This window comes from Panulirus ornatus, chromosome 56, assembly GCF_036320965.1.
Source record: "Panulirus ornatus isolate Po-2019 chromosome 56, ASM3632096v1, whole genome shotgun sequence".
NCBI classification, from domain to species: Eukaryota; Metazoa; Arthropoda; class Malacostraca; order Decapoda; family Palinuridae; genus Panulirus; species Panulirus ornatus.
This window is the reverse complement of record NC_092279.1, coordinates 17949127-17967267: the sequence shown is the minus strand read 5'-3', so window position 1 is coordinate 17967267 and position 18141 is coordinate 17949127. Positions and strand designations below refer to the sequence as shown.

At 35.9% G+C, this 18141-nt stretch overlaps 1 protein-coding gene across 1 annotated transcript; it reads left to right on the top strand.

The window, feature by feature from the left end:
- Window positions 1-210: 210 nt before the first annotated feature.
- Window positions 211-15897, top strand: Rpn6 (regulatory particle non-ATPase 6). Its single transcript, XM_071693997.1, has 2 exons — window positions 211-365; window positions 13880-15897. The coding sequence occupies exons 1-2, from the start codon at window positions 281-283 to the stop codon at window positions 15040-15042; spliced, it is 1248 nt and encodes a 415-aa protein (XP_071550098.1). The 5' UTR covers window positions 211-280; the 3' UTR covers window positions 15043-15897.
- The last annotated feature ends 2244 nt before the right edge of the window (window positions 15898-18141 follow it).

The following is an 18141-nucleotide window of genomic DNA, read 5'->3' as shown; positions in this document are numbered from 1 at the left end:
TAAATAACTAGGTTATTGCGATGATTCCTTCCATGGCTTGGAACGCATTCACGCAGTCCATATAATAAGTAAAAAAAAAACTGGATTTGAATATCGAAATACATACAAATGGCTTGCAAAAAGTAAAGAAATTTGTAGAGATAAACGGAGTTTATTGTGAAATAAATGATGGTTTTTAGAAGAAAGGAAGTTGATAATGGCGGTGTGACTTGCACGAGTACAGGGGACGCTTGGCGCTGCGCCTCTGTTGGCCAAAGTTACAAACAGTTACGTCAAAGCAATGGCTGCGGCTACCCTGGTTGAAAGGGCTCCGGCGATTTCCCTGTCTAAAATGGAAGTAGATGCCTCTTCCTTGAAGAATTTAGGTAAAAGTGGAAGATCATAATGTTTGTGAAGTTGTTTAGTTCATAATACACAGGTGGTGTGAGGTGATGAGGGAGAGTGAGGTGTGTTTATGTTTTTCCCAGCACTTTGCTGATTCATTCTGGTTCAGACGTTTTCTCGTATTTATTTTTCCCGCTGTGGGAAGTTATTGAGTTTTTCATGTTCTGAAACGATCGAGACGACGGAATATATTGTGTCTGATGAAAATGCAAGAGTATAAGAGGGTTTGGCCAGAGCAGGTGGTGAGAAAGGTAACTTCATGGCCTCACACGGATACAGGTCATACCCATATTTTTAGAACACGATACATGGGTCAGAAAAATAATGTATAAGCGAACATACTGTTGATTATTAGGTCGTAGAGGAGCTATAATTAAGTTTGAGAATCCTATAAATACTGCGATTTACAAAAATGATATTGTAGCAAAATATTTGGATTTTTGAAAATTAGTTCCAAGGCTCTTGAGTACGGCCGACTTTTAGCACCATGATACGTATGTGTATGATGTAGATATATTTATTATTTTTTGTGTTCTGATTGTTTAAACAGGAAAATTGAAGTTATTGTTTGTAGGATGTTGCAGAACGTTCAGATAATATACGAAATACATCGAATTATACAGCAGTTATATATCGCATATTTTAGTACCAGTTTAGGGTCACCAGAGAAATAATGTATGGAATTGGAAGAGATGCATATTAGTGGACTTCTTACAGGCAGTGAAAGTGATTCTGACTGGGAAAGCATGATTTATAGTATAATGTTTTGTGATATATGTAATAAGGGGCAAGGCTGTGTTGATCAAGGATAATTTGTGGTAAGAGCAAGTGGAACCAAACACCCGTAAAAATGAACAGAATCTGAAAAACTCGCCTAACTTTGCTTATCTTAAAGTTCTCATATATTGAATTCTATTGCTGGTAAACGTATAACTGTTATAGTGCCCTATTCATTTAGTTATATACCTGGTCAAGTCTTCAGGAGGCCTTCACAACCAGGGTTGGGCCCAGGCTGTTGGATTGATGTTGGTCGACCAAGTTGTTGGAAGCCACAGGCCTACATATCCCCCACAGATTGGCTGGGCTGGTATGCTTTGTAGGTGTTCTCTTAACCTTTTCTTCCATGCATCCCATCCTGTTTCTGATGATAGAAGGCAAGGTGTTGAAGGAGTTTTCTTTTGGTTCATATCATGCCTTTGTATTTCAGAGGTTGCATTTTACAGTCAGCTGTTAGGAGGTTTGTATGCTGTATTTACTTCTACTCTGTGCAAGTAGTATGGTGGAAGAGGACAACAGTATGTTATAAATTGTAATACGTTTAGGTGAGGTTTTACTATTTGTTGATTTCTAGTAGCGCTTTACTTTTGTCTCACAATATCCATGATCATCATGGCTGTACCCACTCATGTATGTATTTTTAATCATGCTTTCTTGGCTTAAATCACCTCCAAGTATAGAGAGTTTATGTATTTTTTTCAAATTCATAGGCCATTTCTATTGTGCCCCTAAACTGATACTTTACCTTCAGATGTATTCAGTTGATAGATACTTCAATATATTTACAACTTTTATGTGAAGTTGTAATATACCAAGTTTCTGATGTTTGGGTGGATACAAGGGTTTTGTGTTACCTTATATATTTGGGTATTGAGTGTTACTGTACATCAATATATATATATATATATATATATATATATATATATATATATATATATATATATATATATATATCAAACTTATCCCTAGGGATAGGGGAGAAAGAATTCTTCCCACGTATTCCCTGCATGTTGTCGAAGGCGACTAAAAGGGGAGGGAGGGAGCGTGGTGCTGGAAATCCTCCCTTCTCAATTTTAATATTCCAGGAGGAACAGAGAAGGGGGCCAAGTGAAGATTTCTCTCAAAGGCTCAGTCCTCTGTTCTTAATGCTACCTTGCTAATGCGGGAAATGGCGAATAGTATAAAAAAAATATGTATTTCAAACTAGATACACCATACATACATAATATGTAATTTTGCGATTGAAGTTTTAATACATAATATGAGCCTTAAAATAAATGGAGAATATGTTTCAGGGTTATGTGAATTTGGGTATTTCATATTTTGAAACACCCAGATATATTCCATACTTAAATTTCATTGTACAAATACATTAATTTGCTATGCTTAACTGGTTTTCTTTGATTGGTTATGATGAATAATATTGAATATCAGAAACAATCTACTGGTACTTCACAGATTCAGCATCTGTGAACCTTATGAAAAGTAATGGGAAGAGCATTAAGAAAATGTCAGTACAATTTAAAACATTTTCATAATTTACTGTATCCAGTTCACTAGCTTAATCAGATTTATTTTTTTAATTGAATACACTTTTTAGATTAACAAAGGTCTTGCCTGTTAGAAAAGTTTTGATCTCAGAAGTGTTTATTTGTTGTAGACCTCATCATATGGCTGAAATTGGGCAAAAGTCAGATGAGGGGAAGTGTGAACACAAGGGCAGTCGATTGGAATATCTTGAAGATACTGGGGATTGTAAGGAGGGTTAAATGGATGGGATAATGAAGTGGTCTAGGAACAAAAGTAGCACCAAGGCTGGAGATGTCTCCCTGGTTCTGGTCGCACTTGAGGATTTTCAGAACAAAAGTATATTGTGATTTTGTTAGCATCTTTTTTTGTTACGACATTGCATAGGATTTAATCCTTGAATGTTTTATCTTCTCATATGCTATAATCTCAGAGACTTAAGTTCTCATAACTAAATTATTATTTTCTCAAAATTGTTCCCACAATTGACTGTTTGTTATTGCAATCTTTGTTAAGTATAATATTTCGGTATTATTGATTGTGAAATATGAGACATTCCACATGGTCTCATGACAAAGTAGAATACACATGCTACAGTTCATAGCACTCGGACTGCTTGTTCTACCTACCATTTATTGCTGATGAGAATGAAAGTAATTGAAATAGAATAAAGATGCTGCGTTGATATTGATTCTACTGATTATTTATTTGTTCTGTAATACTGAACCAACATTATATTTCATTATAAATGTTATGGTTAAGTATCTTTTTTATATATAATTAAGGATTTGCATTGAGGCATGTGTAACAGTCATTTGGTTATTTAATGCAAACTCTTGTCACTTAAAGAAGACAGAGGTCTCATGATTTTGTGCATAGAATGCAATGACTTCATCTTGCATGATCAAAATGAGTAGATTTGCTTTGAAGTATTTGACATCAGAAACTTATAAAGACTAGACAAATGTATGTCAAGAGAAAATGCCTGTACCAGGGACCTGCAGCTCCCTTGGAGGTTATGGTATTTCAATGGAAGTTCAACATTTCAAGGGATGATGTGCAAGCCTGATATTTTCATAAACCCTGTTGAACATGATGTTAACTTCATTTCTGCTGTAGAAGACATTTTAAGAAAAAATCAGCAAGATCATAAATGAAATGTACCTGTAATTCAAAAAGGTGTACATGTTAGGTATTTTAGAAATGGTCATTTTGGTCATTGATTGGCTTGGCCAGAACTTCTTTGAACAAAATAAGAAAATACTGTATGTAAGACACTCGGGTAGATCTAGTGATGTTGGCAAGACTCTTGTGTATTTTAGAGATATGCAGTTACCTTATTATACACTTTAGAACCTGACAGGAAGGAATGCATATCCTCCTGAAAGTCAGGAAAGACATACTTTAAGAATTGTATGTTAACATGGTCATATTTGAGGAGCTAAACCAAGCTGGCTATTTATTATTCTCAAAACGCTCATACAGCATTCCACTTTTTCTTAAATTCTAGTAAAGAGTTTATTTGAATCAGCCATTGTGTTGTATATCAGTATAGTATCAAACTTCCATCAGATTTTTTGTATGCAATTGAAGAATGCAAGGTGATTAAAAAAAAAGAGTATGAATTTGTTGACAAATAACAAAACATCGATACTTGATAGACACACAAACATAATTGTTTCTTGGTAATCTTATTTGTGTATGAAGAGCTACCATACAGTGGTCACGAGTTTGCTGATTATATGCACACCAAATTATCTTTTTCAAGATAAAACTGCAACATTGCATCACAACCCCAGAAAGGATTCTTTTTTCTTGCAGATCAAAACTCAGTCAGCTGACTTTATGCAATGTTTATATGAATATTTGAGTGTATAAAAAAGAAATGTTCAGTTAATCAAACCACTTGAAATGACTGTTATCCCAAAAGTTCACAATACTTTGAATATTCAATCAGCTAAATACATTTAATGTATACTTAGTGTAAGTTTTGGTGTGTTGTAGCACAAAATACTCAGGTATGAATGAAATCTTCAAAATAATATGTTTTGCTTCAGAATTTTGAAATGTATTGGAAATTCAGTTGCCAGTAACTATGTAAATAGATTTGATGTATTTTGTATTTGGTATATACAGTATTTAGATGATTTTTAACTTATTGATTTATATGGGGTATAGGTCATTGGGTATGTACAGTATACAAGTACTGCAGATAAATTTCCTTGTATTGTCATAGAGAAAGGAAAACTGTTTTGCCATTAAATGATAAAATTTTCTAACCAAATAATGCTGTACAGTGCTTATTCTAGCTATTCAGTGTTTGTTTGATGTGCTGTTTATTTTGAGTGTTTTTTTTTTTAATGAATCAGTTTGCATGACATGGCTTGTTCTACTGTAATTTGTTCGTATTATTTTTAATTAGTTTGTGAGAGCATGGTATTATCTAAGAATATCACGTCACTTTGTGTGGGTAATGATTTATTGTCTCTTGCTGTTGGATATGAAAAATGTACTGAATGGTTTAGTGTCAACAGTAGCTCCACTGAGGAATTGGTTACCTTTTTAACAAAACTTATGCTGTTTATTGGCTGTTGCATCAGCCTGTTGAGTTATTTTGAGGGATAGTAAGGTGCCAGGCTCAGCAGGTGTCTTGGAAAGCGTGACATGAAACTTTATGCATAAATTTTTGCGAAGAGGAGCTGTCTGTTGTGCATAAATAGTGTTCATGCAGTGGAATCAAGGGGTCAGTGCTTTCTGATTGGAGGGGATTCCATGATGGATTATTTGGAATGGTGATATTGTGATAATATGTGTAATTAAAAGACCTTTTTTGACTTGACGGATGATAAGCTCTGGCTCTTTATAAAGTTTGGAGATGTACGACATAGGGAACATGATGCCAAATTTACTCGTGGGGGAAGATGGCCCCTGTAGACTGCTGAAGTCAACTCCAAAGGTAATGTGAACATTTATTGAAGAAAAACAGTGGAAAGATTCCTTGTGATGAAATTTAGTACATGTGATTCTGATTTTATGATTTTGTTACCAAAGCAGTTATGTAGATATGTGTAAATTTTGCTCTGCACAATGACTTCCTGAACTGCTTTATATTTTTGATAAATGGAAATCTGTTGATATCGTTTGAGTACATAATTATGATTGAAAGAAAACATTTAATTTTGTAAATATGTAATAGGGACAATTAGTGATTGATTGATTGCTGAAAAATTTTTTAGAAAAACTTGTAGACCTATTTCACATAGATAGAATTTTAATCTTATAAACATAGATCCCTGGGTATGGGGGAGAAAAAATACTACCCTCTTATTTCCTGCTTGTAGAAGGTGACTAAGAGTGGTGGAAATGGGGGACTGGAAACCCCCCTTTTTTTGTATTTAAGTTTCCAACTTGGAAATGAAGGTGCCATGCGGATTTCTCATCTTCATAGAAGGTTCTGACCAAAGTAAAACTTAAGTTCATTGGGAAGGTTGAAGAATGGGTTGGGACCTTGTATGGTTCCAAACACAGTCTCTAATGTATCTTTTCAGACAAAAGAGTCTAAATAACTTAACTGGTGAACTCTAGTGCTGCTTCTTAGCTTTTTATGGTCACACATATTCTCAAGTTGGGCCCACTGGGTTGAAATAAAGCATGGTCTTCCACGCAAAAACGTGCTTCTTAATTTTTCACTTTCCAATGGTGGTTCATGTGAAACCTGTTGTGATACATATCATATTGACAGACAAAATGCTTCCATTGAATCCAGTCCCCTATCCTTTGACCATCATCATCTAGAACATCCCTAGCTCGAATTCTCTTACTACATCTGTCCGTCTCTTCTGTATTCTACTTCTCTTCTTTGTACCTTTTGCTGCTCCATTGTATATCTTCTTGATAAGCCTGCTATCAGCCATGCATTCTGCTTGATCATATCATCCTTAAAGATTTTCATCCATGTGTCTTTGTATTGACTTTTTCACATTGCATAATCTTCTCAGCTTCACTTTCCTTTTTTTTTATCCTAAAGTTAATGGTGCTGTGCAAGTTATCCACCTTACTGCTTTTATTTTTAATCTGTATTAACCTCTCTATACATCTTCATTTCACAGCCATATAGTTGCATAAGGTTAAGTACTCTCCTTTGTTCAAGGTTTTTGCTTTCACTCAACACTTCAATTTTTCCATTCACCAGAGCTTTAATTACATCCTTTCAAAAATTTGCTTCCAAAGAATTAAATTCATTTGCAATTTCCTGTTCTTTGTCATCCAATCTGATTTTCAGTCTGATGTTCCTTCCCTTCAAAAAACTAGCATATTTTATTCTTACACATTTTTAGCACCCTCCTCATACAGCCTATATATAATGTTAACTGGCTTTCCATTCTATCCAACTTTTCCTCTGATTTAGCTGATAATACAGCATCATTTGTATACAACAATTGTGGCAGCTTTCTGTTTCTCCATGGTTACATATCACGCTACAGTCATCCCACCTCACTTTCATTTCACTCAGTGCCCCACCCATAGAAACATTAAGTAACAATAGTGACATAACACAACCTTGACCCACTGCCAAATCTACTTGAAACCACTCACTATTAACACTGCTTACTCACACATATGTACTAATTCCATTACAAAAGGTAGACAGATGAACAGACTTCTCCCTTCTCTTTAATTATTTTTAGCCCTGTCTGTTGAAAATCTTAATGAGACCAGATGTATAACATGCTTCAAAACTTACAAACCCCTCAATATTTGCTTATGTATGGTGATGCACGTTTGAAGTCCCTATGTATTGGTTTGCTATGATAAACTTTAAGGCCAAAGCTTAGTGTTTATGAATACAGTGTTTTCCCCAATAAACAGAAATTATAACTTCATAGGTTTAATAGGTGGGTGTGTTGATTGGGGGGGGGTCGCTTAAAAAATGAAGCCTGAGATGTTAATTTGCACATTTAAAGTATTTTAAAGTATGTTAATTGCTGCTTGAAATTATACCGTTGATGCTTTTTCATACTGAAAAATGTGGTTGGGAATGGCAAGTTCTTGAAGCTAATTGGTACACACAGCTGCTACTGACTGGGGAGAACACTGGATGTATACATGTAATAATTTTGAAAGTGTTCTATTTATGCAGCTTCTTGCAAAAATTGAGTCATAAGGTATTTAGTGTTTAAGCATTGCATTGATGAAGGCTTCATGAGAAATACAGTAATAAGACAGTTGCCACCCATCATTTAAAGACATTTTTCATGTGTTTTCTAATGTATAGGTCAGCCATGGTATAACGTGCTATGATATAATGCGTAAATGGATGCAGTGCGATGCCTCCATGAACCCATAATTGCTAGTTTTTCAAAGCGCTTCACTGTATTGACTATTTAAGAATTTTCATGCTTATTTTCATGACATTGACAAAAATTAACTATTCATGCATGCATGATTGAAAAGGGATCAAACCACATTATGTACATAACATCCGACATGTATATTAATGAGGCTCTAATCAAGGCAAAAGTATTGACATTCTTTGATGGAACGGTCACCAGTTTGCAAAGAAATAAACACCAAATGATTATGTCAAGCAAGAAGTGCCTAATCAGTCATATTTTTCACACCTTTCTGCCACAATGGAGTGTCACAGTACTGCACAATGTATGCCAGGTGAGTTGCTTTTGTTTATCAATTAAACAGATCACGTGATCATCTCGTACACAGGATTGCTCGATTATTCTGTTTCTGGAATTCCTTTCTGTCAGTTGTGTTAACATACACCTACACAGTCATTTTAGGAATTTTGTTGTTAACATTGAGCCAAAATTCGCAAAAATGCAAAACATTCACCATTATGTTAAGTATGATCTTGCTTTAATGCAATCACTGTTGTATATCCTGGTCAGGACCTGTGGACCCGGATGATCACGTTATACCAGGCTTGACCTTGTTATAGATAGATGAAAAGGAACACAATACCGCTCATATGTAATTACTTGCATAAGTTAAGTTATTGTCACTTGAAACGTTTCAAGCTTTGATTATACAGTATATGATGACTTTAGTTTTACCTTGCTGTACTAAAATATATGGAGTTATTTATATTGGAATTAAACTCCAATCTCATGCAGCTTCAGCATGGTTGTAGATGAATTACTAAACTGGATTGATATTTGTTTTATGATTTGCGGAAGTCCTGTGAAGCATTAAATAACGTGAAATTTTTGTGAATTTTTACATGCCCTTAAAGCAGAACTTGCAAAATTCTATATTGTTTTCAAAAGTGCAGAATTAATTTCAGATCCTGACATTTATTTTTAGAATCAGTTTATTTCTTGAAATTATCATGTTATTGGACATAGCTAGTCCTTAGATTCAGCTTTACAGGTTTTATGGAAAATCATTTTGTTTTATAATAAGTTAAAGATATGTAACTGAGCTATAAGATGTGTATTTGACGCATTGCATGGGGATGGGGGTACAGGTATTAGTTTTGAATAATCAATACATATGGCCTGGTTCATTCTATTGACTACTTATCACATTCATCCAGTTAATTTTATCTCATGCATGCCTCTCACCCTCTTGAATGGTTAACCTTACATTCTGTAAACCTTACTTCCTTCCATCCTTTCAGCTCCTCTTTATTTTCCCTCTCTCACTTCCATCCTCCACCTCTGACTTGTAATGGTAGATCATATTTGTCTTTTTATTTGCTCCTTTGCCATTGTATGAACCATTTCAGCACATCCTAGTCAGCTCTCTTATTTAGCCAGCATTTACTTCCACACCTTTTACACTGTCAGCTTACATCACACCATGTATTGTCCTCACATATGCCCTTTTTCTTTCTTTTTTTATTTCTTAGCCAAAGACACGCATACAATATAGTTGGATCTCCTATTTAATACCTTTAACCAAACCCATCTTTGCCTTAACAGACACTGACCTTTCCTTCTACAAACTAATTAATGCACCCAGGACTTCAGCCTCCTCTCCCATCCTATAACCCACTTCAGCTCCCATGGTTCCATCCACTGCCACATCGACTTCTAGGTACCTAAAGCACTCTTACTTCCTCCAGGTCTTCCCCATTTAAACTAACCCTTAAACTGTCTGATCATCCCTGTGCTGTACATCATTACCTAACTTTTGTTCACATATACTCTCAACTTACATACATTCCTTAACTCTGTCGCCACCTGTAGTCTTTCTCTAGATTCTGCCAATTGAGCTATAACCACTTGGCAGTTAATCCCCCATAACCCCACCCGAAGCATATCATAGATCTGCTTCCCATTCCAAGACTCTTACATTCCCCTCTTTTACCATCCTATCCATGAACATATTAAACAACTTTGTCGACATCAGACATCCTTGATTCAGAACCACCTTCGCTGGAAACCACTCACCCTCCGCCATTCTTACTCACTCAAATACCTTACTCTTATGATATAACTCCTCATGCATTTAGAAACTTTCCATTTACCACAAATAGTAGAAGCATCCCCAATCAGAAGCCTTCTCCAGGTAAATAAGTGCGACATACAGTAGTGTATTGGGCTAAGCTGTGAATGGTAGGGTATGATTTCAGTACGTTATAAGTGACACCTAGAGAGTGGATGTGTGCAAATGAGACCATTAGTTTCTTATGCTACCTCACTGAGGCAATAGCATATATGTATATATGCTGGACCTTCTAATCATGGAAGCAATTGTATACTGCAAGCTTCTATGCTGGCAGTCTTATTTCTGGCAAGAAATATCTATGTTGGAAATTATCTGTTAATTTCATATTTTAGATGATTTGTGAAGTACTTTTTAAGTAAACTTTATTAAGATATTTTTTGTTGAAGTTGAATTGATTTTATTTTGTACTGGAAATCCTCCCTTCATGTATTACTTTTAGAAAGAAGGAACTGATGGGGGAGTCAGGCGAGGAATTTTTCCTCTAAGGCTCGGGCATCTGTTCATGATGCTGGTACCTCACCTATGTAAGAAATGGCAGACATGTACTGTACGTATGAAAGATATATGATTAGTAGACTATTTTTAGTATTGCAGATCATTTTTACCCTTTAGATGAACTTAGGCTCACTCATTTGTTAATTTTCATTAAATATTGTGAATAGCATCATTAGATTTATACATTGTTACTGTTGTAATGTATCTTAATTATTTTTTCCATTGAATTTATTGCATTGGTATTATTTGAGATTTCTGTTCATAGTTCTGATGAAGTATGTTTTGAAACAGCCAAAAAACAAGATGTTCCAGATTTCACCTTATGCAACAAGTCTATGTCAGATGTATATATATCTTAAGTAAGTGAATATAGGTGTTACTGGACTCCACCTGCTTTAGGTTAAACCAGGTGAAAAGTCAGAGATGCTTTCGGCAAATGAGTTGACATGTCCCTGCCAGTGGAAGTAGTACAACTTTGGGCTGTAGGAGCCTTTGGAAAGATGTCCTGGGTAACACCTGGGCTCTGTTTATAAAGAGGTCCATAATACTCTTTCCCAATTTTTTTCTTCAAAATTACTGTTCTAAATTTCTGATTCTGCTACACTCATTCTTTGCTCTTTTAAACCTTGTATGAGCTGGCTGGCTCGAGTGTTGCCTGTATCTTTGCCACTGCACATCTGAAAAGTTCTGTTTTCTGACATCTTTGATTAAACCTCTCTCTCTCTCTCTCTCTCTCTCTCTCTCTCTCTCTCTCTCTCTCTCTCTCTCTCTCTCTCTCTCTCTCTCTCTCTCTCTCTCTCTCTCTCTCACAACCCCTTCTCTGTTTTTAAAGTGTATGTTGCCTGTATCTCTGTCACGGAACATTTCAAAACTCCCTTGCTTTTTGACATCTTTGATTAAACTGTTCATTCCCCTCTCTCTCTCTTACCCCTCCCTCTGTATTTGAGGCATGAGGTACATCTGTCCCCACACCTTCCCTGTAAATTTCACAGAACCTTTCACCACAGTATTTTGGTTCCTGAAGTGTGTGTGTTTTCTAGGCAGCAGGGAGAGTGACATTTGCCGCAGATGTAGCTGCAGCCCTAGCAACAGAGACTGTAGAAAAGTGGAATTTGCATCATTCATATGTTTTACTTATGGTATACCTAAGGACAAAGTACTAGTAAATTAGTAAAAACCAAAACAACATTATCATCCGCAGGAGTTGTCGTAATTGCTTTACTTTCTAAAATTGTAGAGCTGGACAGTGGAAGAAACAGCTGATTTCACTCTTTACTCTTAAAGAAAAATTTTCCTCTTATTCTTTGTTGACATTATTGGGTTGTACATAGTTGCTGCAGCTAGTAAGCAATTGACACCACTGTTTATTATTGAACAAAAACATATTTTTCAGATTAATGTTATTTGATTTTGTGTAATTTGATTGTGAATCCTTAAGTTTTGATTGCCATTTTCATGTGACAAAATCTTTCAGATGAATAAATTATGGATGATGAATTTAGACTTTGCTATCACTGTTTGTCATTGGGTACACTTTGACTTCTATTTGCTGATTTTGCTTCTTTTACTGCATGTGTGTTATAAATGTTCAAGTATTATTTTTGGGCTGTTAATGTATTTTGCTCTGAAATATTCAGTATATGAATCTTTATGAAAAGTTATGTAATTATAATCTTTTTGTAATTGATTATAAGCACAGTACATGCATGCCACACAATATAGGAGACACACTTCCCAGGCTGACTAGGGTGTGCTGAAATAGTTTCATCATATGGAAAGGAGAATTGAAAGACTTTCTAAGTGGGTCTATACTTCAAAACAGGAGGAAGTAAGGGGAAACCTAGAAAAGCAGATGGAATAATAGAGTGCAGGAGGCTTTGTAGTTTCAGGGCCTGAACATTCAAAAGGGCGAAAGGCTTGCACATAATGAAATGAATTGGATGAATCTGGTATAGGGGGATGTTCTCTTAATAGTCTGAACCAGGGCATATGAAGTGGTCATTCATGGATTCTATGTTGATTACAACAGTCCATGAAGATAGTTATGAAGGTGAAATCGTAATTCAGTTGGAATTCAGATAATTTTATTTAACATGTAATTTTTCTATACATGCAACACTGCATGTTTCCTGGAGATGCTCTGCCTCATCAGGTGCAAACAGTTCATAAAGTTTTTTTTAAATCTCAACACCTAAAAAATTCCATCTCTCCTCTGCCAGTGTGTAGTCGAGTATGGCAGAGGAGAGATGGAATTATTGTGGCGGTGTAAGGATTTAAAAGCTTAATGAACTGTTTGCCCCAGATGAGGCAGATTGTTTTTGTGAAACATGTAGTGTTGCATGTATACAAAAATCACATGTTGAATAAAATGATTTGAACCACTGAATTGCGATGCTGTTTCCTGTGGGGCGGGGTAGTGCCAGGAATAGATGAAGGCAAGCAAGTATATGTACATGTTTATATGTATGTATATGTTGATATGTATATGTACATATATGGACTGATGTGTGTGTGTGGGCCATTCTTTGACTGTTTCTTGGCGCTACCTCTGACGCAGGAAACAGTAATTAAGATTGAGTGAAAAAGATTTTGAGTGATCGGGGCCTGAACATGAAGGAGGGGCCTGAACATGAAGGAGGGTGAAAGGCGTGCAAGGAATAGAGTGAACTGGAACGATGTGGTATACCGGGGTCGATGTGCTGTCACTGGATTGAACCAGGGCATGAAGCATCTGGGGTAAACCATGGAAAGTTCTGTGGGGCCTGGATGTGGAAAGGGAGCTGTGGGTTCGGTGCATTATACATGACAGCTAGAGACAGAGTGAACGAATGTGGCCTTTGTTGTCTTTTCCTAGCGCTACCTCGCTAGTAATATATTTCCCCTGGGGATAGGTGAGAAGGAATATTGTCCAGGTATTCCCTGCATGTCACAGAAGGTGTCTAACGGGCAGGAGTGGGTGGCTGGAAATCCTCCCTTCCTGTACTACTTTTCAGGATAAGGAATGGAGCAAGAAGCTAAGTGAGGAATTCTCCCTCTAAGGCTACCTATCTCATGCGGGAAATGGTGAGCATGTATGAATATGTATTTATTTATGTATCCAGGCATGTTTCATTGAATATGACTGCTAATTTATCATTTATTAGTTTCCTTCTGATGTTCTCAACTTGTCTGATGATTCTCATATTCCTAAGACATTATATCATTGCTAATAGGAATATTTTATTTACAGACCCAGAGGAGGAGGATGATGTTGCTACCAGGGAGGCAGGGATCCTTTCACTTGCTGAGCAGTATAAGAAAGCAGGCCAGGCTCATCAGCTAGCACAACTCATCAAGGACACTCGACCTTTTCTTTCACAGATTTCCAAAGCCAAAGCTGCAAAGCTTGTTCGGACAATGGTAGACATGTTTTTAGACATGGAAGCAACAACAGGTTTGGAAGTAGAAGTTTGCAGGGACAACATCGAATGGTCAAAAATTGAACGACGTACTTTTCTTCGTCAGTCATTAGAAGCCAGATTAGTTGCTCTTTATTATGACACAAAACAGTACTTAGAAGCCCTTTCCCTAGGTTCACAATTGCTGAAGGAGTTGAAAAAATTGGATGACAAAAATTTGTTGGTAGAAGTACAGCTGTGGGAGAGTAAAACATATCATGCCTTGGGTAACTTACCTAAAGCCCGTGCTGCCTTAACGTCTGCACGTACAACAGCGAATGCTATTTACTGTCCACCTAAGCTTCAAGCTGCCCTTGATCTCCAGTCTGGCATTCTCCATGCTGCTGAAGAAAAGGATTTTAAGACTGCTTTTTCATATTTCTATGAAGCATTTGAAGGATATGATAGTATTGACAGCCCAAAAGCACTTACTGCACTGAAGTATATGTTACTGTCAAAAATAATGCTACAGTGTCCTGAGGACGTTCACAATATTGTAAGTGGAAAGTTAGCATTGCGTCACAGTGGAAGTCATGTTGAAGCAATGAAAGGCATTGCAGCTGCCAGTAGTAAGCGTTCACTTGCTGACTTCAAATCTACAGTTAATAAGTACAAAGAAGAACTAGAAGGTGACATGATAGTGAAAGCTCATCTAAACACCCTATATGATAATATGCTTGAGCAAAATTTGTGCAGAATCATTGAACCATATAGTAAGGTACAGGTGTCCTATGTTAGTGAAACCATAGGTCTTCAGCAGGATGCTGTTGAGCGTAAACTCTCTCAAATGATCTTAGACTCTAAATTGACTGGTATTCTTGATCAGGGTGCTGGGGTATTGATTGTTTGGGATCCCGTTAACAAGGACAAAACATATGAGTATGCTCTTGATACCATTAAGGCAATGGAAAAAGTTGTAGATGTTTTGTACCAGAAGGCCAAGAAAATAACGTAAAAATTAGCGGATTTAGCTTGCACACTTCGCGTTAATTGATTATGGGCTGGTTTATTATTTCTGGTACAATGATCATACATTGTAACTGTGTATTGTACGTCGTCCATACTGTACATTGCAGGAATGTTAAAACTGTCCAGACCTCACAAACCTAATTGTCAGTTTCTTCTTTTGAAGCAAAACTGGGAATGTGACGACTGGTTATGTTCATTTGTGCTACCTGGACCTCACTGTTTTTGTATATATAAACTATAATGAAAGTGGGGGAGTAGCAGATTATGATTTCTCACTAATGTGAGGATAGTCTGTTAATTGTACTGCTGTTTTATTCTATAAATACATTATAACATGGGAATAAAAGAAAGTTAAGTTATTGAATACTACTTTTGTGAAATAGCTCATTTTTGTATGTTGTTTTTGTATTAGATAAGGAGCACTAGCAATACACATTACTCTTATATGTAATTTCTTTATTTTCTTCATTTTGCCAAAATATATTTCAAATTATGAATCTTTCATGTCTCATTCTTTTTTACCTAAGGATGAAATATTCTCTTTGTCAGTAAACATTGTACAGTACTAAACAGATTTATCTCTGTGCTTGTAATCCATTAACAGGCATATACTTGTAAGTAGCATCAAAATCTAAGTGCTGTGTAATTGTGCCCTAGAGAGACTATTACATTACTAATCCATAAAGCAGAGATATTCTTTGCTTTATGTTGTGCAGTATCAGTAATGATCATAACTAGGGATAAGGATAGCAACTACAGGGGACTATTTTCTTGTCCTTTATAATCAGCTTATCACCAAGATTTAACTTTGAGATATTTTATAAAATAAAATATATCTTAACTTGAATTTTATTTCACCTGTTTTAAGCACTACATTTGTATTTATAGCTTTTTAATGCCATTATTGTTGTTGACACCTGCAGTATTGACCCTGTTGCTTGTTTTCTCCAAGTAGTATTATACTGTCTTCTGTATGTATGCTTCTTGGTAACTTTTTCCTTACCATTCTCAGTTGATATATTTCTCCTTTTTATGACATTCTATCAAGGTCATGCAATGAGCAGCCCATCTTGTCTTTATCTTCTAATAATGATAATAATGGTCACACTGATTATAACCCAAACTAGAGAAGAAATTAATTCCTGCTTGTAAACTATGTGATGCATTATTATGTTTTTTAGAGTGTATGTTTAATTTTTTATTAGAGACTATGGCTTTTGTAAAAATATCCTAGTCATGGCCATCTCATATTAAAAAAATGGAGTAAGATCTTAAACAAGTATTCAATACTAATAAAGGCTTCAATATTCTTGATGTAATGACCTACTAAATAGAATTGACTGATACTACTGTGAATGAGGGGAAGAACTTTTCATTGGGATTGTTGACATATGTAGTGATTTACCAATGAGAGTAGTTGAAAGTAGTAGCCTAAGATGCATATTAGCTTCGACTCAATAGATATTTCGCTTCAAATCCATGACTGACATTCTTTGCACCCCAGCTATAAGATTATTGGGCTTCCTCTCTGAAAAATCTGTCTTTCTATTCCTACCATGTTAATCCAAGAATTTCTGTTCCCTTCCACTATCACAGATTATGTTAAGACAGTGGTCTGTTGCTATTTGAAATGAGTTGATACAGAAGAAATTAATAGCACTCCATAGATGTTTTAGACCTGACTCTTAAATATGGAAATGCCACAAGAACAGGGAAAAGCAAAAGAAGGGAGTTCCAAAGCTTTGCCATTTGAAGAAAGGTGTATCATAACGTTAACTCCTCATGTGGCTGGTCTCTACAAATTATGGGATGTCCTAACCAGTAGGGTGCCATAGGATTGAGTCTTAGTGGCTTCGATATGTGCAGAGAGCTTATAAGAGTAACTAAATAAGTACCTGTTGAACCTGAGGAAGACTAAGATACATGTTGGTTGGTTGAAGACTGGTGATAGCAGGAAAGTTAGTATGGGGGTGGATTTTGAATCCACAGAGGCTCAAAGATGTAATGGACAAGTTGCCCTGTCAACCACAATATAATGACAAAGTTATGCTTTAGAAAACCAAGAATAAGGAAATTTGAAAATCAAAGAAATATGCTTCGCCCTCTCAAGTGTTTTGGAGTTATTAAAGGATGCAACAAATGTTTTGGAGTTATTAAAGGATGCAACAAAGAAATTTGTTACACCCTATCAAGTGCTATTGTGTTATTAGAGGATGCAACAAAACATTCATGTAAGTCCTTGGAAAACCATACCAGAGGGGAGACATAAAGATTACCAGTAGACCTTGCTCTGCAAAAGCTATGCTGGTAATATGAAACTTAAGGAATGAGAGTCTACATATTTAGGGAAGTGAAAGAAGAGTTTCAAGTGCTATGAAGGTAGCAGAGGTGAAAGTGATGGGATGTTAGTAGGCTTAAGGCTGTCATATGGGCACTTTTTCCGATGACTTTGTTCCAAGAACTTTTTTCTGAAGACTTTTTATCAGCTGAAATAGCTAACTGTCAAATGAACTGGATCTCTTCGCTGTCAATTTGCTGCTTTGAAAGCACAAAATAATCTATGGCTCCGAACTTTGATATGGTGTATGAGGTAGTTGTTATACTTAGCATTTTATGCTTAATCAAGCAATAGAAAGGTAGAATACATATGTAAATGGATGCAGGAAACTAGATAGGAGAAATTGGCTTGCAAAGTTATCAATGAAGCACCATTTGTGCTCTTATGTGAACAGAATATAAGCAATTATAATCCATAATCATTCAAATAATATATAAGCAATCTATAGGAAATTTTGATATAAAAGTATGTATTTCATGGATGTCAGTACTACTGAAGTATATTGAAATATTGTAATATATAAAAAATATGATTGCTTTCATTTGAAATGATCATATAGGCCACAAAAATATGTCTGAACACCCTTCAGTATGCCCCTGAAGGGTGTTGATTGAGATTAAAACATCTTTGCTCCCACCTTGATGCAGTTTTAACTGCATCAGGTTGGCAGCGGTCAAGTTTTAATCTCGTTGGGCCAGTTGTAGATTATTAGAAACATTGGCAATGTTGTAAAGTTTTAATCTTGGT